At 39.6% G+C, this 26,951-nt stretch overlaps 1 protein-coding gene and 1 pseudogene across 1 annotated transcript in view; one reads left to right on the forward strand and one right to left on the reverse strand.

Moving 5' to 3' along the window:
• GPC5 (glypican 5) overlaps positions 1–26,951 on the forward strand; it is a 1,180,201-nt gene that overhangs the window by 210,972 nt on the left and 942,278 nt on the right. The window contains exon 3 of the mRNA XM_037057549.1: positions 17,273–17,967. Within this exon, the coding sequence (XP_036913444.1) occupies positions 17,273–17,967 (695 nt within the window). The remainder of the gene's footprint in view (positions 1–17,272; positions 17,968–26,951) is intronic.
• On the reverse strand, positions 1,272–4,013 carry LOC118994681 (ATP synthase subunit alpha, mitochondrial-like; annotated as a pseudogene).

The following is a 26,951-nucleotide window of genomic DNA, read 5'->3' on the forward strand; positions in this document are numbered from 1 at the left end:
ATAGCAATGGGGAATATTTTTTTAAAAAAAGGAATACTGATGATGACTGACTAGAAATAGGAAATAAAACTCCCAGGATCTTGAGTCTCGATGCTTAGCAATCTGATCCTAACATATGAAATAAAAAACTCAGAAAGATACTGAGAAAAGGACACAGGGACAATAGGCACAGAGAGATCTAGGTGGATGTTTGGTTTGAGAACTAGATCTCTGGGTAAGAGGGTTTTTTTCTTTAGCAACATTTTTTAATTGGAACCCAGGGCTCCTAATTTTTTTCATGATGTATGAGAAATCAAAACAACTTTCACAGTGCTAAGACAGGCTTTCCCTATTTCTCTGTATTGGCATTTTTACTGATAGTGCAAACACAATGATGAGCAAAACAGTTGGGGCTTCAGCACAAAATTAAGTCAGCGGCACCAAACTGTACTTGTAAGCATCACATTCTTCACTCCTGTGTAATGATAGGAGCTTACTTAAAGCATACTTTCAGTATGCATGTCTTCTGCATAGTGAACTGTAATGGTTGCGAGGAGGAAAGGTACTTGTGCAATTATTTGAATGGCAGGCTAAACTAGCCTCCTTCCCCCCCCCCACGCTAATTGTTTTAATAAGAAAACAATTGACAAACTATTGTCTCAAAGTGGGCCATGGTAAGCCTTCACTTCAAGAAAAACAAACAGTGTTGTCTATGAGCTTCCAAGAAAAAAATGGGAAATTTATAACCATCAACAGAAACTGGAAAGATTCCTCATTGTTACAGAAATGATGGTGTGTGTCAGCACTGGGAAAATCTGTGTAATGCATGAGCCGATTTTTTTCAAATGTTGATGTATGTGTTAAAAAGCCATGGGTAGGTTCCAGAACCATTCATAGTGAAATATACAGACCAATGGGGCATTGCAACTAACGTAGCAAAAAGTCACTTGTCCAGTTTTTGGTGTAATATCAAAGAAATCAATTAATTATCTTAAAGGACAAATAAGCCATTCTTATTTGTGTGGGGCTTGATTTTCTTCATATACCTCCACCAAAAACAGCATATTGCAACTAAGTAAATCCAGAAGCCAATGCGAGAATTGAACTCTCTTTAATTAAGACCGACATTAATGAAGTCTGTAATAGGAAAACTAATGCCACTCCATTTTTTATTATTATTTTTAACCACCAAAAAATATGGAACCTTATTTTTAAGGTGATTTCGGTATATCCGGGGTATGATAATAATTTTTTTGAAATGGAACTGATTACTAGAAGAAACAATGACAAAATCAAACTGGTGTTAGATGTGAATCCGTAGGAGCTGATGAAGCTTCAAATCCAGCTGAGAAGTTGGTTACAGTCTCTTTCAGCTTTGCATCTGTCTGTTCTGAGATCTTTCTGTCCACTCTAATACTACCAAAAAGGGCTTGATATTGGCTGATAACATGAGACAAAAAAGCATTCTCCAACTCTGTGGTCTTGCTGGGCTCCAGTTTATTGGAATACCCCCTTACATGGGCATGAAAAAAATCATGGCCACTTGTTCTGCAATAGCCACGGGAGAAAACCGTTTTTGCTTCAGCCAGTCAGACGCACACTGGGGCACAAGAGTTGTTGAGTGGCAGCATTGAGCCCAGAACCAAACTGGGCAAACACAGCAAACTTGTGGTACTGAGCCCGTTCCAGCATCATGGTAGTGTAACTGAACAGAAACAGGGCTTTGTCTGCCTGTTGCCACAAATGCCAACTCATAAGGCAGATGCTGGTGTAAAAGAAAAAAAAAAAGGTTTTATTCACGTGCTGCACAATCTAGGAGAGTGGAGGACTCCTGTCCCAAAGCCCATCTCCTCCCCGAGACCAGACAAAAGCCAGAACCCAGAGCTCCTGCTCCAATTTAAAGAGCCCTTCTTTGGAGCCCACAGGCGGCTGCCGAGAAGTCCAGGTGGCTTAGCTTGTTCCTGACTGCTGTCTGTCTAAGTTTCCTCCTGGAGACTGCACGGCCATGGGCCTTGTGGCTGCTGGGGCTACGAGGTCGCATGCTCCCGGGAGAGAGGGTGAGCAAACCTATGGGCAAATGCATCACAAAGTGGGTAAGAGAGGGAAAGAGAGACTCGCTTCTGGACGCCATGAGCCAAGTGGCTATGAAGGCCATGTGCCCAGTGGAGAGGACAGGCCGATGCACTGCACCAGTGCCGGTCATGAGCAAGAGAGAGCCATGAGCCAGAGAGAGTGTAATGAGCCTGAGTGAGCAAAAGAACATCTCTACGCTCCCCTGAGATTATATTAGCCTGGGTGTGGGATGGACCAGGTGCTTTCTCAAAATGACCAATCAACGCCCCAAACTTTCACGCACTTTGGGTGGGTCCACCTCCCAACCCAACACCTCCCACTGTGCCATTGTGACTGGCATGGTGCATGTGCCTGCCCTCCACTGGTACCAGAAGGGGGTATGTGCTTTTTTCTACCCAATTATCTTGCTATTGTCTATGTGTTCAGTGTAGGAACCTCCCCCTGCCGCCATGTTGGCCAGTGGGGGAAATTTCCTGGTGCTCTGAACAGACTGTCTAATGTTTACTGGTAACAGTACCTGCTACCTGCTTCATGGCCCTGGTTTAGGCAGCAGATCTAACATGGAAGACAGGCAAACCAACATGGACGAGAGGGTGAATAGCATTGTAGAATAATGACCGCTTTTTTGGGCTATAAGACACATATTTTTACCCCATTTTTTGCCTCAAAGTTTTTTTCCTATTTTCTGCCTGTAAAACCTAGGCATGTCTTATGGTGCAGACCCCAGACACACCTAGGTTTTAGAGGAGGAAAATGGGGAAAAAAATTTTGAAGCAAAATATTTGGTAAAAAATAAAATGTACGTCTTATAGTTGAAAAATGTGGTATGTCTCTAAGAAGATCTGTCCATCAGTGATAGAAATGGCATTTGTTGGTGTGTAAATAGACACATTACCAGCTTTTCTTTTTTTTCATGACTGGTAAAGCAGTGAAGTATCCACCACCAAAAGAATCATTCATTTTGGCTATTCTCTCTAGCAGGTGGGAGTGTAGGTAGAACATATCACCAGGGTTGGCTTCACCACCAGGGGTCAGTGCAGCCGCAAAGACATGTCACCATAAGCAACAGCCTGATTGACTAAGTCATCATGGATGAGGATACTTGCCATCATCCCTAAATTATTCTTCCATGGAAGAGGCGCATAAGGAGCCAGGTACTAATGAGGGGCTGCACCAGAGCAGTAGCTGAAACCACAATGGTGCACTTCATAGCAGCTGCACCTGCAAGTCTCTTCACCTACCTGGCAACAGACGATCTCTTCTGACCAATAGCAACCTAGAGACAGTATAGCTTCTTCTTTTTACCGAATCCATCACAAACACTTGTGGTTAATGATTGTGTCAGTAGCAGTGGGTGTTTTGCCAGTCTATCAGTCACCAATGATCAGCTCATGCTGACCACAACCCATTGGCACCAACCTATTCACAACCTTAATGCCAGTCTCTCTGTTCCTGCATAGAGATTCAAAAAAATGATGCTAGAGGCTTTCAGGACAACTTGTCTACAGGTCTTGGAAGCAACTGGACCCTTTTTGTCCATGACATCACCCAGGGCATCTACTAAGTGATTCAATAGCTCCTAACCAGTGGGAACATCCACAGCGGCTCCTGTTCACTTTACAATACCTCCTTCCTTCATTTGCTTGTCATTTCCAAACACGGCAACACCAACGTTGTCAGGTTCCAAGTTCAGAGACATACGATTAAGCCTGAAGAAAACGCTAACATTTCTTCTGCTTGAACATTCCTCGGCCCACATACTCTGGCAATACCATCACCAGGACTAAAGACACACCCTGTGTCTTTCCTAGGTCAACAGAGGTATCAGCTCCAAGAATGTGTTCTTTCAGAAAAGAGGGCACCCTAGAAGTGCCAGTCTTCTGAAGATGAATGTTAGAGGCATGGAGATTCCTTGCAGTAGGGACGTATGATCCCAAAGCATTGTTCGGAGACCTGCCCATCCACCTAGGCAGGGCACATACCTCAGCCATGACAACACACACAAACAGCACTTTTTGTAACTTCTCATTGGTCCCTCTGCAACCACAGCCTCTGGACTGGCTGGGCATAATGCCACTCTTTGCACTAACCTTTCTTTTAGAAAATATGATTATTGCCCTAGCTGGGGTGGCTCAGTTGCTGGAGTGCCAGCCTGCAAACCAGTTTGATTCCCAGTCTAGGGCATATACCTGGTCCCCAGTAGGGGGCATTTGAGAGGCAACCACATATTAATATTTCTCTTCCTTTCTTTCTCCCCTCTTCTCCTCTCTAAAAATAAATAAAATATTTTTTTAAAAAGAAAATAAAATTATTTTTCACAAAATTTGTAGTTTATTTTAATGTAATAACCTCATTACTTTTATTTTTTAGTGAAGTACATAATTTAAACAATTATCAATGTCTATTTTTGAAATAAAATAAGAAAAACTCTATAGATTTCTCAATTACTTTTAGGATTGTAAAGGATTCTTAGGGGAAAAAAATTTGGGGAATTACTGAGCAAAATCTGTAAAATTGGGAGTCATCAGGTTGGGAATTTCATTTGATATTGTAAAGTGGCTTTATATTTTGAATGGGTGTAGTTTAAGCCCTGATTTTTTTTCTTTTGTAATGTAGTGCCTGACATACCTGTTGATTTGCAAGAGGCATCCACTTCGAAGACAGCTCTCTGGGACACGTTTCTGGGCACATGACTAAATAAAGAGCTGGGTCCTTCCTTTGTTTTAGTGATCTCAATGGATTTCAGTAACTGACCATGTGAGCTAATTGATTTCTGTGTCCTTTCTTTTAATTCACACGCCTCATGTTCAAAGTTTTCTGATGGTTATTGCTGAAGGATGTCTTGCAACTATAATAAGAACCACAAGCAATGGTCCACTCTCAACTTTGGTTATTGATAGGCTGAGACCAGTACAAAACAATGAGATAATACAGAACAAGAACGAGGGCTTTGAAAAATCTGGCCTAGGATGTAGAGTAACAGCAAAAGACAAAAAAATCACCCGTGGTGGATGTAAGAGAATCAGTGACACCACATTTAGGGACTAGAGAATCCAGGAGAGTGTGAGTCCTGAAAAGCCATTGGATTTGGTTAGGAAGACATTTGTAGAAACCTCTGGACTATGTAAGTGGCTCAAGACAACCACTTTCTGATCCAGTTATTGCTCCCTGCCGGCCTAAATCTTCCAGCATTCCCTGTTGGAATGTACAGACCAACACCAGCAACAATCCCAGAACTTGACTTTCACATTCTAACTAAATCTTTCTCTACAGTCTCCTCAAGTACTTTTTTTTTTTTTGAGAGTTAGAGGTGGTTGGTAGAGACCAAGAGTATTGATTCCCTTCTCCACACCTGTTTGGTGATAAAGATCTTACCTGGTACCTTGCTTTCTAGAGTTTAGGATGAATTTTCCAGTTAATAATTACTAACATTAGAAAATACTTAGCTGTTTTGACTCAAACGCAACTCATGTAGGGCTTTCTCTTCATTTATTTTTGCTATATTAATAGTATTGGTTAATTCCCCCCCCCAAAAGAGAGTAATTCTATAGCTAAATTGGAGTGTCCCACATAATGGGTAAATGTGCTAACTTAACAGTGAAACCTTTGCATTTTATTTAGGTATATAAATAAAGCTATTTCATTTTGTTTTGTTTTTGGCTTAAATATGTACCCAATGGACCTCTTTCAGCTAGTTTAAATAGATCTTCAGTCTATTTCAAAGAGACCACATATGCTAATGGTTAAGAACCAGAGTCTGGAGCCAGAGAACTTGGATTCAAATCCAGGCCTTGTCACTTTCCAGGTAAACCGTGAGCAAATCACTTACATTTTCAGTGCTTCACTTGATCATCTTTAAAGTAGGATAATAATCATAGTAACAATTATTATTGTAAGACTACTCATACCATGGGTAGGAGAATCAGGGAAATTACTAAAAGAGCTTAATGAAGCAGCAAGTTCATGGCAAGTATATAGCAGAAACGAAGGGTCATTATTGTGGTTCTTTAATGCAGCTTGAGCATTTTTTCACTTGCAAGCACCATGCAGATATGCATGTACCAACTCATTTCATCCTCACAACCACCCTGTTAGGTAGGTACCATTATTCTATCTGTGTTCTAATGAGACTAAATGAGACGTGGGGAAGTTAGGAAGTTTACAGTCACACAGTCATTTAACCGGAGTGGCTTTGAATCGAAATCTGTCAGAAGGAATTGAGACCTCCCATGGGCCAAAGCTTGGGGGATGTAAAGACGAACAGCACATGATCCCTGTCTCAAGGCACCCATGATCCCTGGGGAAGGCTGGTGGCTATTAACAGTCATTCATTCTTAAAACATTCTAGTACAGGATATAAGCATAAGCAGAGGGAGAGATCACTGAGCATCATCCTTTACTTTTGTTCATTTGAATCTCACAGATACCCTTGTCCCACAGTTAGTATAGGCACTTACCATACCCACTTTATCAAAGTGGGTGCTTAGGAAGTTTAATGGATCGTATGACTGGTACATGGAAAAGCCAAGGTTAGAATTATTGTCTCTTTTGAGTTTGCTAGTATAGACCTTTTTTTTGTTTTGTTTTTCCTGATCATTTTGTAGTAGGCTGACTATTGACCTCCAAATATATCTGGGGCTAATTCCTGAACCCGTAAATATTATGTGGAAAAAAGGTTTTTGCCGATACAGTGACATTAAGGATCTTGACATGGGGAGATTATCTGGATTACTTGGGGGGGGGCCCCAAATGTTCTCACACACTTCCTTAGGAGAGACAGGCAGTGGAGATTTGGGACACTCAGAGAAGGCATTGCGGACCATGGAGGCAGAGACTGGATTTGTATACCCACAAGCCAAGGAATGTCCGCAGCCTCCAGAAGGTGCAAGAGGCGAGGACCAGATTCTCTCCTAGAGCTTCCGGCGGTGGTACTGCCTGGCCCATCCTGATTTTAGCCCAGTGGTTCTGACTTAATGCTTTTGGTATCTAGAATGGTGAACAAATACATCTCTGCTGTTTTACTCTGGCAGCAACGGGAAAGTAGTGCAAGGACCCTCTGTGGTTGGGGGAGATGTGCCCCTGGATCCGCATCGTTGTTCCCGTTTTCCTCAGAAAATCCCTTTCGACACACCTGCCAGAAGACGCACTCTCTGTTTGAATCATGTACTGTTATATACCAGACTTTTGGTTACCTTCCCTTATCGACTCCAGATTTCATTGCCTGGCTCACTCTCTTTTCATTTCTCTTGCCATCCATTCTTGGCAACTTCGACATCCACTTATTTATCTGGTATTCTGGTATCTGCACATGCCCTAGGCATGTGCATCCTTTTGCTTATGCAAAGAATTTCTCCCTATAATTCTCATTTTCCCTGCTCAATATCAATCTTTATTTGTCCATCAGGTTTCTCCCATCAGCATATGAACATCCAGTAAATTCTCCTTTCTTGTAAAAACAAAAATCTTTGACCACATATTTCCCTCCAGTGCCTACTTTGGTTCTCTCTTTCCACAAGAGTAAATATCTGCAGGAGAGTTGTCTCTATTGCTTCAATTTCTGTCCTCTTCTGTGCTCACATTCTGCTGAGGCAGGTTTTGCCAAGGTCAGTAAGAGCCTTGCTCTTGTCAGTTCCCATGGTCAATTGTTATTCCTCATCTCGGTTGACCTCTTAATAGTATTTGACATGATGGATTACTTCCTTCTACTTGAATCATTTTTTCCCTTGGTTCCTGGCATACTCCACCTTCCTAATTTTTTTTAACCTCACAGAAAAAATACTGCTATGAGAGATGTCTATGATTTAACTGCCTATGTTGTCTTCTAGGATTTTTATGGTTTCGAGTCTAACATTTAAATCTTGAATCCATTCTGAGTTTATTTTTGTGTATTGTGTATGAAAGAGGTCTAGTTTCACTCTTTTGCATGTATAGGTCCAGTTTTCTCCGAACCGTTGATTGAATAGACTGTCTTTACCCCACTATATGTTCTTGCCTCCTCTGTCGAATATTAACTGACCATACAGGCGTGGGTTTACTTCTGGGCTCTCTGTGCTGTTCCACTGATCTATTTTAAAGATTATTAGGAGATCTGATTTAAAATCTTTACCCCACAATAATTCATGAAACACTGTATAGTGAGTTGTTTGGCTAAAATCATAAACTGATTTTCAGAACATAAATGGTTATAAAATGATAGTAAAAAGAAATGTGAAGTACCATGAAAGCCAAATTAATGGGGTGAAAAGGAAGAAGAAATATTGAGAGAACAGTTTTCTCTTCAATGCTTGCTTTAGGAGATTGGATTAATTACAAAATGTTAATTCTTGGTGGCACAGATTAATATTCTACTCACTATTTATTTGTATAGATGGCTAATTTCTGAAGAATGATGATATAAATCATACTGCAAAACATTTAAAATGTTTTACATCAATATTCTAGAAAACATTATACACATTTTACTTCATGAAAAATTGAAGAAGTATAGAAATATTATAGGCATGAATTCAGTATAAACATTTCCAGAGAGGAGAAATAGAAAATTTCTGCTTTTATTTAACTATGCATATTTTCAGAATGGCTCTAATTGTCTTCTGATAATTAAGGAAATTATTAAATGTGACTAGTAAAATTATTGGAAGGCATTTTTGTTTATTTTTTTCCCAATTTTTTTTATTTAATTATTTTTCAAGTACAGTTTTCTGTCTATTACTCCCATCCCATTCCACTCCCATGCTCCCCCCTCCCTCCCATTTCCACCCTTCTCAGTTGTTGTCCATGTATCCTTTATATATGTTCCTCTAAATCCCTCCCCTATTTCCCCTGAAATTCCCTGCCCTCTCCCCCCTGGTCACTGTCAGCTTGTTCTCTATTTCAGTGTCTTTGGTTATATTTTGCTTGCTTGTTTGTTTTGTTGTTTAGCTTCCTGTTAAAGGTGAGATCATATGGTATTTGTCCTTCAACACCTGGCTTATTTCACTCAGCATAATGCTTTCCAGTTCCATCCACAATGTTGCAAAATGTAGGAGCTCCTTCTTTCTTTCTGCAGCATAAAATTCCATTGTGTATATGTACCATAGTTTTTTGATCCATTCATTTACTGATGGGCACCTCGTTGCTTCCAGCTCTTGGCTATTGTAAATTGTGCTGCTATGAACATTGGGGTGCATAGGTTCTTTGGGACTGATGTTTTAGGATTCTTAGGATACAATCCTAGCAGCAGAATTGCTGGGTCAAAAGGCAAGTCCAATTTTAGTGTTCTGAGAAAATTCCATACTGTTTTCCATAATGGCTGTACCAGCCTGCAATCCCACCAACAGTGGACCAGAGTCCCCTTTTCCCCACACCCTCTCCAACATTTGTTGTTTATTGCTTTGTTTATGATAGCCATTCTCACTGGTGTAAAGTGGTATCTCATTGTGGTTTTAATTTGCATCTCTCTGATAGCAAGCGATATTGAGCATCTGCATGTGTCTCTGGATCCTCTGTATGTCCTCCTTGCAGAAGTGTCTGTTCAAGTTCTTTCCCCATTTTTTAATTGGGTTAGTTGTCTTCTTAGGGTGAAGTTGTGTGAGTTCTTTGTATATTTTGGAGATTAAACTTTTGTCTGAGGTATCATTGGCAAATATGTTTTCCCATACAGTTGGTTGTCTTTTTATTTTAATGCTGTTTTCTTTAGCTTCACAGAAGCTTTTTATTTTGATGAGATCCCATTTGTTTATTCTTTCCTTTATAGTCCTTGCTCTAGGGGACATATCAGTAAAAATGTTGCTGTGTGAAATATCTGATATTTTCCTGCCAATGTTCTCCTCTAGGACTTTAATGGTGTCATGGCTTATATTTAAGTCTTTTATCCACCTTGAATTTATTTTGGTGTATGATGTAAGTTGGTGCTCGAGTTTCATTTTTTTGCATGTAGCTGTCCAGTTCTCCCAACACCATTTGTTGAAGAGGCTATCTTTACCCCATTTTATGATACTGCCCCCTTTGTCGAATATTAATTGACTGTAGAGAGTTGGGTTTATTTCTGGGTTCTCTATTCTGTTCCATTGGTCTATGTGCCTGTTTTGATGCCAGTACCAGGCTGTTTTGATTACAGTGGCCTTGTAATACAGTTTGATATCAGGTATTGTGATCCCTCATACTTTGTTCTTCTTTCTTAACATTGCAGCTGCTATTCAGGGTCTTTTATGTTTCCATATAAATTTTTGAAGTGTTTGTTCTATGTCTGTGAAATACACCATTGGTACTTTAAAATCCAAAATGATCGGAAACTCCCAAACTCTTTTTATGAAGCCAGCATCATCCTAATTCCAAAACCAGATAGAGACACAACAAAGAAAGAAAACTTTAGGCCAATATCGCTGATGAACATAGATGCTAAAATCCTCAATAAAATATTGGCAAATCACATCCAACAATACATCAAAAAGATCATACACCATGATCAAGTGGGATTCATCCCAGGGATGCAAGGATGGTTAAATATCCGCAAATCAGTAAATGTAATACACCACATAAACAAAAGCAAAGACAAAAACCACATGGTCATATCAATAGATGCAGAAAAAGCTATTGATAAGGTACAACACCCATTGATGACAAAGGTACTCAGCAAAGTGGGAATAGAGGGAGCATTCCTCAATATAATAAAGGCCATATACAAAAGACCAACAGCCAACATCATACTCAATGGGCAAAAACTAAAATCTTTTCCACTAAGATCAGGAACAAGACAAGGTTGTCCACTTTCACCACTTCTATTCAATATAGTATTGGAAGTTTTAGCCTCAGCGATTAGGCAAGAAAAGGAAATAAAAGGCATTCAAATTGGAAAGGAGGAAACAAAACTGTCATTGTTTGCAGATGACATGATAGTGTACATGGAAAATCCTATAGACTCTACCAAAAAACAGCTCGAACTAATAAATGAATTTGGCAAAACAGCGGGATACAAAGTCAATATCCAGAAATCAAAGGCATTTTTGTATACTAACAATGAATCAGCAGAAGCAGAAATCAAGAAAAAAATCCCATTCGCTATAGCAAAAATAAAAATAAAATATCTGGGAATAAATCTAACCAAGGAGGTAAAAGACCTGTATGCAAAAACTACACAACACTGAAGAAAGAAATCAAGGAAGACACAAACAAATGGAAACATATACCGTGTTCATGGATTGGAAGAATTAACATCATCAAAATGTCCATACTACCCAAAGCAATTTACAGATTCAATACAATACCTATTAAAGTACCAATGGCATTTTTGTCTAAAATAAAGCATAAGGATTACAATGAATCTTAATGTTTATGTGACTAAAACTGGTTGAGAAATTACTCTTAAAATGTTCTGTATATCTTGTTACCTATGTAACAGTTTAGAGGGAAGTGCAGTCTCAGGCAACAACTGGCTCTGAAGTAGCCAAGTAGTAATGAGGTATCTGTTGTGGTAACACGATCCGCGACTTGAGAATTGTGATGCACAAAAATGTAAATTTACTCTGAAAGTTTCTCTGCAACCCAGATACATATTGTAAAAGCATTTGATCATCCATGGTGGATGTAATTTAATTTTTATTCATTTACTTCATTGCTGTGCTTGGGGCTATCTGTGGTCTTGAATTGTAATACACACTTCAAATATTATATATTAAAATGTTCGCATATCAAATATAATGAAAATATGAAAAGGTTCATAAAATGTCTGTTCCTATAGGGCTAGCTAGATTATTACAACAGTTATTTCATGATCATTACATTTTTATGTTAACTTTATCTTTAAAGCAATAAAAGCCCTATAAATATTAAGTTTCTCCCATTACAAAAAGATACTTGCATATTAATCTTCACTGATTTTGTAGTATGTCAACTCTAATTTTAAATCACTATCATCTAATTTTATTTCCACTAGTTTTATTTAAGTTAAAATCCTTGATTTAAGTTTAAATGTCTCTAAAGGAAGTGTGGGCTGGAAAATGTTGAAAATAAAGTTTTTAGTTAATAGGTGTTTCATTATGAAATTTTACAGAATATATATGTTGAAAATTGAAGTGGATGCAGATAAACTTTATGCATCCAACTTCACTGTTTATTTTATGAGGTAATACCTAATTTGATTTTCTCATAAAGCTGGGATAAATCATGTTTTTATTCAGTCAGCAATTAGATTGCGGTTTTTATTCAATCTACCACTCTTAGGAATTAAAAGGAAAGTTGGGTTTTCTGCTTTGGTAAACTTTATATGATATTATTGATAAGAAGAGCTTACTGAAATTCTCAGTGAAAAACAGTAAATGATCATTTTTTTTCTAGTCTATTTCTTCAATTCCTTAATCAAACCTAAGAGATGTTTGTTTATTTTTCAAGAAATGTGGCCCTGGCTGGCGTAGCTCAGTGGATTGAGTGCGGGCCTGCAAACCAGACGATCACGGTTCGATTCCCAGTCAGGGCACATGCCTGGGTTGCAGGCCGGTTCCTTGCAGGCTAACTACCAGCAGGGGATGCACAAAAGGCAACCATACATTGATGTTTCTCTCCCTCTCTCCTTCCCCTCTAAAGATAAATAAATAAATAAAATCTTAAAAAAAATGTTACAATCTTTAGCACATGAATGGAAAGCTGTTACTTGTGTAGCTTGGATGAGGGACATTTTTTTGTTTATTAAAGCTTTGTAATGAACTGTTTAGTGATTCTTTAATGTGTAAGTAGATATGATGAATTATTCAATACCTAACCTACATTGAATTTATAAACTCTGATTTTTGTATGTGAAGTATTCTTTTGCATCATAGCAAATATGTTGTTCATTTGACAGTTCTCTGAAAAGTTTAAATTCTTGTTAAAATAAAAACTTTAATTTCATAAAATGGAAAAACAGTCAACCCTGTGATAAATGTAGTTAAAAAATAAAGTGATAGTTTTGCAAATTCAGAATTGATACAACAACAATTAATATTCACTAATATTAGTGAATTCAACTTCTGATTTTACCAGCTTTTTACAACAATTATTAACAAAATAATTCAATGAATTGGCTTATAGGTTGTTCAGTTTCTGATATGAGTTTATACATTAAGACTTTATGAAGCTTTTATGACCAAAACCTCACAAATGTTTACTTCTCCATACTAAGAAATTAAATATATATAAACAAATGTTTACAGTTCATTCTCATTCATTGGATTTAAGAAACATTTATTATTACACATACAAGTAAATCAAAAATACATACTTAACATATGTTTAGATCATCCAGTTAACTGGAATGTGTCAATATCAACTTTGATGAAGATTGAAAGGAGAAATAGATTGTGATGAGGTAATAGAATAGCGAAAACCAACTGCAAAATAAATTCATTTTTAAAAGCCACTGGATGTTTAGCTATTGAAGAAATAATCAGAATGCTGGCATTTGAGAACATATAATTTCTCATTCAAGGGTTAGTAAAGTTAATACATAATTATAAAAAATAAAAATTTAATATATATGTTATTAGGAATAGTTTTAAATTTTAATACAATTTCTAAAATTTTCATTGGTTTTGTAGTTATTTTGTTTAAAAATAATAAGAATAAAGCAGAAGAACACTAGCCTGAAATAAAATAAGCATTGTGGTATGTTTTCAGAAATTTGCTTTTTAATTACAAACTCAAAGATAATCAAATTAGGGTGTTGCCTGTAGTGCAACACATACTACACTCATTTGCTGTTGTTATTGTTGTAATACACTGCTGAATAGTAAATATTTTCTCTTTAATATGGTTTTTACAAGACAAATTAATATGGAAGCCTGTTAGAGCAATGAAAAAGTTAAATTTCCTACATTTCTGAGTAAGTTATAAATCAATGGGATTGGGACTTAGGAAGAAACATTTTATTTTTTTTTTACAATTGGCAAAAGTCACCTGGAACCTTTAACTATTGCCCGGGGTGGCATTCAACGTTCATTGCACGGAGGGACACGGAAGCTTTCCGTCACACACATCTGTGTATAGCGCGCACCTTAGCGAACGGCGGGAAGCATGCAAGAGTGCCCGTGAAACAGGGGTATCTTTGAACCTCTCCTTATTTTATCTTACCAAAAAGAAAATTGCAACCTACCTCCCAGTTTGTAGACACACAGAAGGTGCTCAGAGAAATGAGCCTTCGTTGCTGATAAATAAATAAATAAATACATAAATACATAAGCTTAGCCTATTATGTTTGTTTTGACCACAAAGGTTGAATTTGCTTTTCACGCTCACTCGTGTGGATCTCTGAAAGCCACAGTAGTGGCTGAGAGTGCAGACTGCAGCTGTGGGGTCAGGCTGTCATGGCGGAATGCTTGTTGGCCCACTTGGTAAAGGAAAACGTTTTGTGGAGATCTACAATTGCAGTGTTTCAAAAACTGGCCAACTCAGAAGAAATGAAAAAAAAAACAACCCTCCTTCCTTTTTTTTTTTTTGACTGCTAGTTAAATGTAGATTCCTGCACCAAAAACAGATGTGATGAGTTAACACCCACAGTGCTGAGACCTGGACCCACTATTTTTCCCTGGTGATTGGGCCAGTTGGGAAAACTGATGGTAATTCTCTCTCACTGGGCAGAACAGTGAATGGCAATTGAAGCCCTCTGTTACCACTCTATTTTCATCTTTCACATGTTGAGTATTAGGATGCAGCTTCTGCTATAGAGAGCACTGGAGATGCATAGGTAACACGTGAGTCATACCTAGTTAACAGCCTACAGTTTGTAGTACTCCGGTGGCAACAGCCTTTAAAATCCGTTGCCTTTGATTGCAAGGTAGATGCTGCCTCTTATTTCAGGCTGATACGACAGAATATCTTAGGCTGGGTGGTTTTATAAACAAGAGGTTTCTTTCTCATAGTTTTGGAAAGTGGGAAGTCCAAGAGCAAGGTGCCCATAGATTCATAATTTGGTGAGAGTCCATTATCTGGTTCACAGACAGCCCTGTATTCTCTCTGTGTCCTCACCTAGCAGAAAGGGCTAGGGAGCAGGGAGCGCTCTGAAATCTCTTTTCTAAAGGTGCTAATCCCATTCGTGATGGCTCCACCCTCATCACCTAAGCACCTCCCAAAGGCCCTGCTTCCCAATGCCATCAGGTTGGAGATTAGGTGTCAGCATATGGATTTTAAGGGGGACGCAATAGCATGCGACTTGATGTAGCACACAAAAGCCTGGCAGCCAATCTGGATCAGTCTCAGAACACAATCAGGATTCATGACATTGTGTTTTATTTGTCTGCGCTTTTTGTGAAAGTGGTTAGTTTCTCTTAGGGTGCTGCGGCACATTCATAATTCGGTCCCATTTCACCAGCTCTCCTGGCACCTCTGCTTTTTATTATTTCCTTTTATTCGACTGTTGTTTCATCTCTTTTGGTAATCACCTACTCACTGGTTTGATAACCGAATTATTGTGTGGTCTTTTGCAACCTAATTAAAAACTGTAAGATTGGGTTTTGGGGAGCAACTTTTATTGGTATATTTTATAATGAATTATATATTGATATAGCCCGGTATTATATTTAGGCTAATCATAAAGTGTAATTACTGGTATATTCAAGGTGGCTGACTGCTACCTAAAGCTATCATTTTGAAATATGACGTTTACTTGCTGACTACTACAACCACTCTTACTTTGTGGATGAATTATTTTCTGTTCTTTCTGGGGAGAAATGGATTTGGAAGCATCAGCTGCTCAAATAAGAAAGTAAAAAGCCCCACAGCAAAGTCTTTAAAAATAAGGTGATGTTAAACAAGAGATCTGCGATGGTAGCAGAGTAGGTGGAAGGCACAGTCACCTCGTGTCACCCCGCTGCCCCCGCCCAACCTGAAATTACCACTAAATTGTAGAACAATCAGCCTGAATAACCAACTGAAGACTACCAGTATGGAGTTTTCTCAAACAGTTAAAAGTGGAACTGCCTTATGACCCAGTGATTCCACTTCTGGGATTTATCCAAAGAAGCCTGAAACATAATTCAAAAGACTATAAGCACCCCTATGTTCATTGCTGCACTATTTGTAATCTCCAAGATTTGGAAGCAGCCCCTGTCCATCAGTAGATGTGTGGATAAAAAAGCAGTGGTATATTTACACAATGGAATACTACTTGGCTGTAAAAAGAGGAAATCTTACCCTTTTTGACTTCATTGATGTACCTGGAGATTATTATGCTAAGGGAAATAGGCCAGTCAGAGAAAGACAAGGACCACGTGCTCTCACTCATACATGAACAAAATGAACAAAATAAACCAGCAAAATACAAGCAGACTCAGAGATAGAAAGAACAGACTGACAGCTGTCAGAGAGGCAGGGGTTTGGGGGGCTGGGTAAAAAAGGTGAAAGGGTCAAGCAGAAAGAAAGTCAAAGAAAGACAACCTTCCTGTCAGAAGGAAAGGGGAGTGGGGGAGGTAGAAAAGGGTACAGAGGGGGTTAATGGTGATGGAAGGAGACTCAAGTGGGGAACGCAAAATATAATATGCAATTGATGCACTATAGAGTTGTACACCTGAAATCTATATAATCTTATTAACCAGTATCATCCCAATAAATTCAATAAATAAAGATGACAAAAACAACAGAAGACAGTTGAGAAGATGATCTCATAATTACTTATTTTCATCAGCTAATACTGTCCATGACTTTCCCACTGGCTAAATGGGGTTTGAAATTTAGGGGTTCATCATAATTTTTTAAAATTTGAACGTGCCGGGAGATCTGAGGATTGCCAGCCTTCCCTTTGGGAACTTAGCCTCTCTTTGGAGTAACCTAGTGCATTACTTATTTGTTTCTCTTCTGAAAAAAAAAACTGAAAAAAAAATAATGAACTCATGATGGGAAATTATTTTCTCAGTGCCACATTTTTTCTATCATTAGTGGGTTGCGAATGACTCTGGAATAAAATCAGAAAATGCTATACATGTTTATCCTTCTTTATTTCTGTACTTTTTAAAGGTGTTTGATTCTAGGGAATGCATTTCTTTAAAACAAGTGTGCTGTGTGTGATGCTCACTGTTGACCAGCCATTATAATGCTCACTGTTGACCAGACATTATCCTTGGAAAGCTAAATTGGGTCTGAAAGCTAAATTAGTGTGTAAACCAATCCTTAGGTTAGTTTCAACGCATTAAGCTCATTTGCTCTCTGGAGCAGATGGACGAACCGTTATGACGTGAATACTAAGCTTTTCCATCCTTTACCTCTGCTTCTGTTGCAGAAACCCTTGAAACTCTCATCAGGCAAGCAGAGAATTACACCAGTATACTTTTCTGCAACACCTACAGGAACATGGCCTTAGAGGCTGCTGCTTCAGTTCAAGAGTTCTTCACTGATGTGGGGCTCTATTTATTTGGTGCAGATGTTAATCCCGAAGAGTTTGTGAACAGATTCTTTGACAGTCTTTTCCCTCTGGTCTACAATCATCTCATTAGCCCCGGCGTGACGGACAGTTCCCCGGAATACTTGGAATGTGTCCGGATGGCTCGCCGGGACATTAGTCCATTTGGTAATATCCCCCAAAGAGTGATGGGGCAGATGGGGAGGTCACTGCTGCCCAGCCGCACGTTTCTGCAGGCCCTGAATCTGGGCATCGAAGTCATCAATACCACAGACCATCTGCACTTCTCCAAGGAGTGTGGCAGAGGCCTCCTCAGGATGCAGTACTGCCCACACTGCCAGGGCCTGGTGCTCAGTAAGCCCTGCATGGGGTACTGCCTCAACGTCGTGAGAGGCTGCCTGGCACACATGGCGGAGCTGGATCCACACTGGCACGCCTACCTCCGGTCACTGGGAGAGCTTTCAGATGCCATGCATGGGACGTATGACATAGAACACGTGCTCCTGAACTTCCACTTGCTTGTTAATGACGCTGTGATGCAGGCGCACCTGGATGGACAAAAATTATCAGAACAGGTAAGCAGCCGCGCCATATTTACTGGCTGACGTTTTAGAACTCAGAGATGAGCCATATACATAAGGTCTGTGGATTAAAAGCACATGATTATGCACTTGGAAATTATGGAAGCTTAACAAGATTTAACTTTTTTCTTTCCCTGTTCTGAGGCCATCACCCAGCAAAACCTCAGTGAAGTATGTTCCTTTAGTATCTCAAAGGATTAGAATCATCACTGTGATTGTGTTTTATAAGTAAGTTTTAAACAAAACTTTTATCATATGAAATCTTTGATGAATTTACAGTGAGCATTCTTTTAAGTAAATTGGTTTCATATTGTAAACAGTCCTATGACTATCTTGATAAGGAGTAATTATTACTAAAAAATTGTAGATTCTTTCCTAAATGAAAAAAACTGAGGTTCTCTTTTTAACTTATGGTGACAGAAGGAGAAACTGATTTTAAATTCCTTGAAAATTGATTCATTAATATTTATTTCTGCCAACTTCAAAGTGATTTATAAGCTGTTTATCAAGCTTTGATAACCAGTTCACACATCAGTGAATTTAACAAATTCAAAATAAAGTGCTAGAAAGGCAGCAAATAATGACTTTCTCACATTCCAAAACAATCTCTGAGATCAGTATTTCCAAGTCTAGTTTCAGTAAATACGTATTTCCACTTTAAGAATTCCATAGAGGTATGTGATAGATCATATTTCCGTTGGATGAATTTCAACTGGAAAAAAATGTTCTCAATTTCCTGAGAAAATCAAAAGCATTTTCGATTTAAACCATTAGAGAAACACATGCCTGATGGTATCTGATTCCTTCATCTTTTTGGAAACTTTCTCCCTGCAAATGTGGGTCATGGGGTTTAGGGTTGGGGAACGAAGTCCTATTTGGCCCTTTGAAAACCTCTCCTGAGGCTGAAATGATTGGCAGTGGTGAGGGCCAATCAAGACCCATGTATCTCATGAGGTAAGTCTATTTCTTTTTAGGAAATATTAGATAATAAGTCACGTAACTTTTGAATAAATATTTCATAAGACTTTGAGCATGTTACATGATTAAGTCATGATTTTATCTTTCTGAGAAATATTATGGTATGAATTTCTTGAGAATAATTACTGAGGACCATAATTCTTTATGTATACCTAATTTCCTAAGTGAGGAAAATTGGTTAAATGTCTTATGATGGTTAGAAGGCCTATAAAGGGAATCTGGACAAAGACACACCGGAAGATGGAGCCATCGAGTTTGTGGACAGCTACCGCTGACAAGTTCATGTTCATAGTGAATGAGTATATGCGTCCTAAACTGCCCCATATGATACTTGAGAATGTAATGCTTTGAAGATAGGGAGTAAGTCTTAGCCATCTGGGACTTCAAATATTTGAAAGCTATTAATTCTGCCTCTTGGCCTGATATCTTCTATCTAGGCTGTTCACTCCTATTTTTTTCAATTCTTCGACATGTGCTTTCGTTGTAAGATCACTGCTTGCGCCACACAGCTCTGCCTTGCTCTCCTGGAGCACGTGCTGAATCAGAATGGAGTCAACCAGCTTGAAGGAGTCCTGGGGGTGGAGAACTAATGGACACCAGGCACGGAGCTTGCATTCCCTCACTATCACAGCCAGATGTTCCTCCTCCCTTGATCTGGAGTCTGGAAGGTTCCTGGTTGTGGTCTCAGGCCTCTGTCTGTGAAATGTCACCCGCTTTTTTTTTTTAAATTAAGGAACGGGAGGCTCGTTTCCAGAAAATATAAGTTGTTTCTTAATTAAGGTTTGTGTCATATATGCATTTACTTTAAGTTATTGAGGTTTCTCTGAGCTAACAGATCTCTTATCCCAGTAATATGAGCTTTTGTATCCTGCAAACAAGAAAGGGTTAATAATACTTAGTGATTCTTATGAATTTTTCTGAAATAGTTCTTCTTGAATTTTACAAATACGTAGCTGTTTACACGCATTAATGATATGCTTTGGAAAGATTCTCCTTCACCTTCAATGGAGGCAAATTCTCTCTAAATTGGATAAAAATTTGTTTCTTTTTCTTGATGAAGTTCAGCCAGGACTTGATCTTTTTTTTTTTTTGGACTTTTTGTCCCTCCCTTTCTACCCGGGTGTGTTCAAAATGCAACAAAGCTTTATTGGCTGGAGACTTTTCAAATGATTTTTTAAGTGTATTGAAAATTCTAGCTTATGCAGTTTGTTTTTGCATATTTGCTTTTTAAAAAAACCTTTGTTATATTTTTTCCATTACCGTATAGTTCCCTTATGCCCTCTCCCTGCAGCAATCACCAACCACACCATCGTCCATGTCCATGAGGTTTTTGTTCAAGAATTTGTCAACGGGTATTAAACGCAGTTGCAAAAATCAACAATCCTTTGGATTCATCAATTAAGAAGTTTCTGTTTTCTGATGCCGTCGATATATCTAGTTCCATCTTCCCACAATCCATGTTGTCTTCCCCAGGAATAGCAGCCCCAGGGCTCTTCTGTAGCAGGTGCTCACCTACAGACTTAGTCTCACTACTATTAACAACTCGCTTTCCAGGCAGGTTTTCTGATTTTCTTCTCTCTTTAGTAAATTTGCCCACTCCTCCTTTCCTTTTTGAGATTGCTATGAAAGCAGCTTTCTGCTTCTCTGAAGGCTGGACTTTTCCTTCAAAGCCTCTGTCAGGGCCCTCTGAAGCCGCTCTCCATCTTTCTGAAGGTGTTTGAAGGCTATTTTGGTTGCAGCTACTTGATGTGGAATTTGTTGGATGTGTCTTCTAAGGAGTTAACCTTGCTTGTCATGTTGGCGATCAGCTGAACTTTAGTATATTTAGAATTTTCTTCTTTTCATGCTTTCTATAAGCCCAAGTAAAGAACTGTAGCTTTTGAGCTCGTTATTCACAATCTTCACATTTACTGTGTCTTATAGTAGGTTTTCAAGTTTGGATACAGTATAGTTGATTTAAGGTCTCCAAACTCTCTTGAAAAATGGCACAACTTTTCAACAATTTGATGTTTTTCTCCTAGAGGGACGGACACTTCACTGGCCAGTTCTTTATCTCTTCTCAAGTAGTAATGAAGGTTTTAAACAAAAAAACTCCCCCTCTCATTATAAAAACCACCATCTCTCACAGCCTTCCTTGGGGAGCTAGGCCTGGCCTGAGCTCCTCTGGCGCAGCCCCCACCTCTGGGCATGGAGCTTCCTGGATCAGCGTAACACCAAGTATTGTTACTGAGCAGACCTGTTTGGGGAGCCTAGATACTATTATTGAAACAGACCCTCTCCCCCAGGGTCCTTCTGTACTAGGTTCATCTTGCCCATTGCCAAGTAGAAACTGTGGCTCTCAATGCCAGATTTGGTGAAAAGGAAAGGAACTATTTATTACAAAGTTATGCAGGTTTACAGTAAGGGTGGAATGTCACTGTTAAAATCCCAAAGTTCCTTTGTAACACCCAGAAACACACACACACACACACACACACACACACACAGTCCTGCCTTCCTTCCTTTGCCCAGTCAGGCCAGTCTGGGCTAATGTATCTCAGGCAAAGAAATAGAAGTCTGTAGCTTAGCTGACTCCTGATTCCTCCAGTAGTCCCTGCTCAGCTGGGCAGGTCTCCTGCAGTTTCTGGCACCATCAGCTGTGTCGCCACTGTGATCTCCAGTCCTTAATCCAAAACCACAGGGCACCTCCTCATGGTCCACCCAGGAGAGTGTCCTTTCAGCACCTTCCTTCCTGCATTGTCTCTGTACCTCGTGGGGGCCAGCCTTTAGTTTAAATTCCAGCCTGGAACCTCCTCCGTAAACTCGTTTCTGACTCCTTCCACAATCAGCTACAAGTGCCACCACTCCTGTATTTTCAGCCTTCCTTGGCCACTAGAGTTAGTCCGGGCAGGCACGGCCCCACAGTGTAAGAATGAACCATCTCCAAGCTCTAGCGCAGGTGTGGTAAGGGGAGCTGCCTCCAAGTTATATCACGCGTCAGAGTCATGCATACCTTTCCCTAGCCAGCCTGCTATTATTGATATGCAAAATTACTCTCAAGGGCCCTGCTCCATGTCTCCCAGCCCCCAGACAGGCCTATGGGAGATATCCTATATTCCCAGACACCCCAAGTTCTGAACCCCATTACCGTATTATGGCATCAGGAAACCTTCCATGGCCTCCAAGACCACTGATGACTCATCTCAGGTTCCCATGACTCTGTGGCTACAAGAGACCATGTAGCTCTGCATTAAGAATTCTACCCAGAACCTCTGTAGTGCCTAGAAATCAGAGCAGACCTCAGTACAGGCAGTAGAAATAACAAGAAAAACAGTGCCCCCAAACTGTCCCCACATCTTGACCCACAGAGTCGATTGTCATGTCAGAGGACCTGGGGGGAATGGACAGGCTCTGTAGGCCAAAGGCGATGACCAGGTGCTCTGGCCGACGGAGGCTTTTCCTGGCTGCTCCAAGGACTCAGCAGGGAAATGTCTTTCCACATCTGTCATTTTTGTTATTTGGGAAGGTTTATTATGGACAGTTGGAGGTCCCCAGTCCTGGCCACTGATCCTCTTTTTCTTCAATATACTTTTCATTTTGTGGCTTTGGAGACCTAATCCCATCCACAAAGATCAGAGAAGACTCTAACTCTTAGTATTTCCTTGGTTTACACCCGGCTGACCTTGAATGTGGGTGGGGAAGGGTGAGAGGCAGGGTGATAGGCCCTGGGGAGGGTCTCTACTCACTTCTCTATTTTGACATTGACAATGAAGGAAGATTTTCAAACTGTTCACATTTCAAAACAATTCCGTCGAACCATGGGGTCCACTCCATTCCCGTGTTCCTCTCTGTGCCCGCTGAGCCTGCGTGGTTCAGAAGGCTGGCGGCTAACGCGTAACTCTTTAGCAGCTAGCTTTTGAAACAGGTAGAACTTCCCACTTTTAAAAACAGGCTTGCTCATTGCCTATTCCATTTTCAGCCTCTCTCGACATTCATTCGGAGACTAGAATAAGCAGACGAGGCATTACTGCATTGAGGGCTGGAATAATTGCAAAATTACCAGAGGGAAGTGTAAACTACGATAGAGAAGGAAAGGTGCATGGGGGGTGGGAGGGGGTCTGTAGTAGGATATGCACTGATCTCTTCAATGGTCTTCGAGCTCTGTGGCTCTGTACGAGAGGGACAGTCCGATTTGGTGACAATACCACCTTATTCCACCAGCCAGCTGTAGATGTTTGATGCTGCATATCACGGTTAGGCATGGAGCTGTGCATCTCAAGGTGACCTTCATGGTTTTTAAAAATGTTATTCTATTTTTTTCATTACAGTTTATAATAAATATTATTTTTCTTCATTTCACGTATATAATACCCACCTGGCACCATACATAGTTATTATCAAATTATTGACTATATATTCCTGTGCTGTTTTTACATCCCCATGGTGGTTTTATAACCACCAATTTGTACTTCTTAACTTTCACCTTTTCCACCCAACCCACTCAACCCCTCTCCTCTCTGGCGCTGCTCATTATGGTTGGGCCGAGAGGTTGTTGTGCTCAGTGAAATACACCAAGGTGACCGCCAGGTTTTGATTTGGGGAGAGGAAACCCTTATGTTCCAACTGTATCGAGAAGGACTCCCACAAAATTTACCATAGTGCCAAAAGCTATATAGTTATAACCCTCCCCAATATAGTAGCAATCATTAAAAATTATCCCCCCAAATTGAAGGAATGTAACACATTACTCCATATTCTTTTGATGATTTAATAGGGGAAACTACCTGAATTATCTCTAAGAATATATGTTTTTCCCCGTTCTACTTATTAGTGTACTTACTCTAAGGGCTACATGATGTTCTGTAAAGTTAGATATTAATTTGAAAATACTAAATTATTGTTGTCTGTGAAGCTGGTGAAGTTACTGTTTTACGTGTCTGAAAAATATCAATCTTGTCTTTTGCCTCCAACATCAGAATAACAATCCAGTGTTGCTTCTTTCACTGACTCTAATGCTGGTCTCCAGTGTCCACCTTTCAAGCAGCTTTATTGTGTTGCATATTCCCACACTGAATTAATCGCACACATTGAGTAAATCTTCCACAAATGCTCATTATACATTAGTTTCCAAGTCATATTTATTATCCTTTTGAAAATTATACTTTGACCTAACACATTGAGGGGGGAAAAAGGTACTAGAAAAATGATCACTTAAAATGGATAGAAATTTTTTTTTAGGTAGTAAGTGACAGAAATGCTAATTCATTTAAATTCTTCTAAGGAAGCAAGTGAATATTAGACCATATAACTTTTTAGTCATATGATTATATATAAAAGACCATATAAAAGTTACACAATCTGACCTAATTGAGTTCCTTATGAATGTTGTCAGGACCCTGCTTCTCAGGGAAGCTTTTGTCCATGTGACCTTGTTTCTGAGGCAGGCAGTCACCAGGTGGTGACAAGCTAATAAACCCTGTAGGCTCATCATCCTTTAGGTTAGCCAGGAAAAATGAGACTTATTTTTCATTGCTCCGAATGCCCTCTGCTCTTGCTCGTTTCTGTGGTTTCAGCCCTCCTGCACCCCCTGAGGCATCTACCGACACTCTGAGTGGCCACCCTTGGGCCCTGTTCCCAGGCTGGAGCCACAGGTGCGGTCAGCGGACCTATACACGTCAACAGAGAGGTGGAGGGGCTATACCCAGAGGATGAATACAGGGCAACAACAAAATCAGAGAACAAAAAGGCAAAATTAAATAAGAAATGAAGACGTATGCTTTAAAATAATAAAGGATGCAAGTTATAAGAGATATCTTTTAGGAATGAGCCAGACATTACCAGCCTACTTGTAGCAATAAATTAAGAGATTAAAATTATATAAATAAATATGTAATTGAATCCACAAATTTATATTTCTGATGTGCAGTAAGACCAATCACTGAAGCATCGAGTGTATGAGAAGGAAAGACTTTATTTCAAGAAGTAGCCCAACCAGCAGATGGGGAAAAAGCCCAAATCTTCCTCCCCACTCCAGGGCTCAGGGCGAAGTTTCAGGGGAACAGGTGTGTGGAAGTGCTGGTGGGACACGTTTTAATCGGAGGAACTTGGAACTCAGTCTTTTGTCGTAAGGGGCTTCAGTGCAGGATCTTCCTGGGCAACAGACCTTTCCTCTCTGAAAGGGTTTTGGTGTTCAAGTTCTGGTCCTGTCCCCATCCTTCGGTTTCATGAGAAGGGTGAGACTTGGTTTCAGGTGCCACCAGAGGTCAAAGTTCTCTCATCTGCATATGACTTGCCGTTTTGGTCTGTTGTCTCTGAAAAGCAACTCAGTATGTTGTTAGAAACCAATTAGAGCCATTCTGAGCTGGTTCAGCAGTAACAAATACACAAATTAAAGATATAACAGAAATAGGAAACCACCCTGACTGCTGTGGCTCAGTTGATGGGGCATTCATCCCACAGAGCAAAAGGCCACCAGTGGATTACTGGTCAGGTCATGTGCCGTGGTTGTGGGTTTGGTCCTTAGTCCAAGTGTGTACAAGAGGCCTCCAATTGATATTTATCTGTATCATTGATATTCCTTTCCATTCCCTTCCCTTCCCATCTCTAAAAATGAATAAATAAAATTTTAAAAACTGAGAAATGTTAGAGCTGTTATCTAACTCCGAGAGCATAATGAAATGACTAGAAGCATTTGCTTTAAAATCCCAAACAAGACACTCCCATCAGGAATTGCACTCTCCAAGCTGAAGTTTAAGTGGAGACACTAATTAGTATAATTAGACATCACACCAGTGAAAAGTAACCCAATGAAAATGGGCAGAGGGTTTAAATAGTTATTTTCCAAAAAGAGGTATGCGTATAACTAATACACATATGAAAAGATGTTCTACATCATTACTCACTAGGAAAGATTGTCTGCACATTAGTCACATGTGTAGACATGTGACAATCAAAACAACAGTGCAATGAGATGGCACTTCACGCTGCATCGGCTGGCTGTAGTGCAAACAGTCAACAATAACAAGCGTTGGTGAGGCCGTGGAAAGCTGTAAACACGCACACGCTGCTGGAGGAGTTGTGCCGTGGTGCAGCCATTGGGAAAACAGTTGGGTAGTTCCTCACAGCGCTAAACACGGAGTTACCATAGGACCCAGTGATTCCAGACCAATGCGTATACCCAAGAGAATATAATACAAAAACAAAAGGCATGCACAGGTATTCAGGTTTATTCCTAATATGGCAGTTTTATTCATAAGAGCCAAACAGTGCAAATGACCTAAGTGTTCATCAACAGATGGATGGATAAATAAAATCATTTTGACCATACAGTGGAATATTGTTTCATAGTAAAATGGGAGCGAATTACTGATACATGCTACAATGTGACTGAACCTTGCAGATATTACACTACGTGGAAAAAGTCATAAAAGACCACATATTATATGATTCTGTTCATATGGAATGTCCAGAATAGCAAATCCATCGAGACAGAAAGTCCATTAGTGGTTAGCTGGGTGCTGGGGGTATGGGGAAAGGAGAGAATGTGGAAATTTCTTCTGATGCCTATAGGGTTATTTTTGCGAGGGGAAGTAATAAAATAGTGTAAAATTACATAGTGGTGATGGTTATACATTTTTCAACATAGGACAATTCCCTGAACTGCATATTTCAAAAGGGTGAATTTGATGGCATGTGAATTGAATAACAATAAAGCCATTGTAAAAAGTTATAATGTATAATTTTGAAAATTGACTCATACAGATGGAAAACCAGCATATTCCAGTGGATAATTTCCATGTATAGCTTTGTTCTTTTTGTTGGCATATTCTTCTTGAGACTTTGGGAGCTAAGAGGGACAATGTGTCTTCTAATTGGCATCCAAACAACACACTAAATATGTTTTTAGAGATATTTTATCATCAATGTTGCAAGGCCCTTTAGAGAAAGATTTGACCCCGTATATTAAAGGTGTTTTTCCTCTCACAGATATTAACTTTTATACCTTGAAAAACTGTTTTGCT

The sequence above is a fragment of the Sturnira hondurensis genome, unplaced genomic scaffold (assembly GCF_014824575.4).
Source record: "Sturnira hondurensis isolate 20B ecotype Veracruz unplaced genomic scaffold, ASM1482457v3 Scaffold0009719, whole genome shotgun sequence".
Classification (NCBI taxonomy): Eukaryota; Metazoa; Chordata; class Mammalia; order Chiroptera; family Phyllostomidae; genus Sturnira; species Sturnira hondurensis.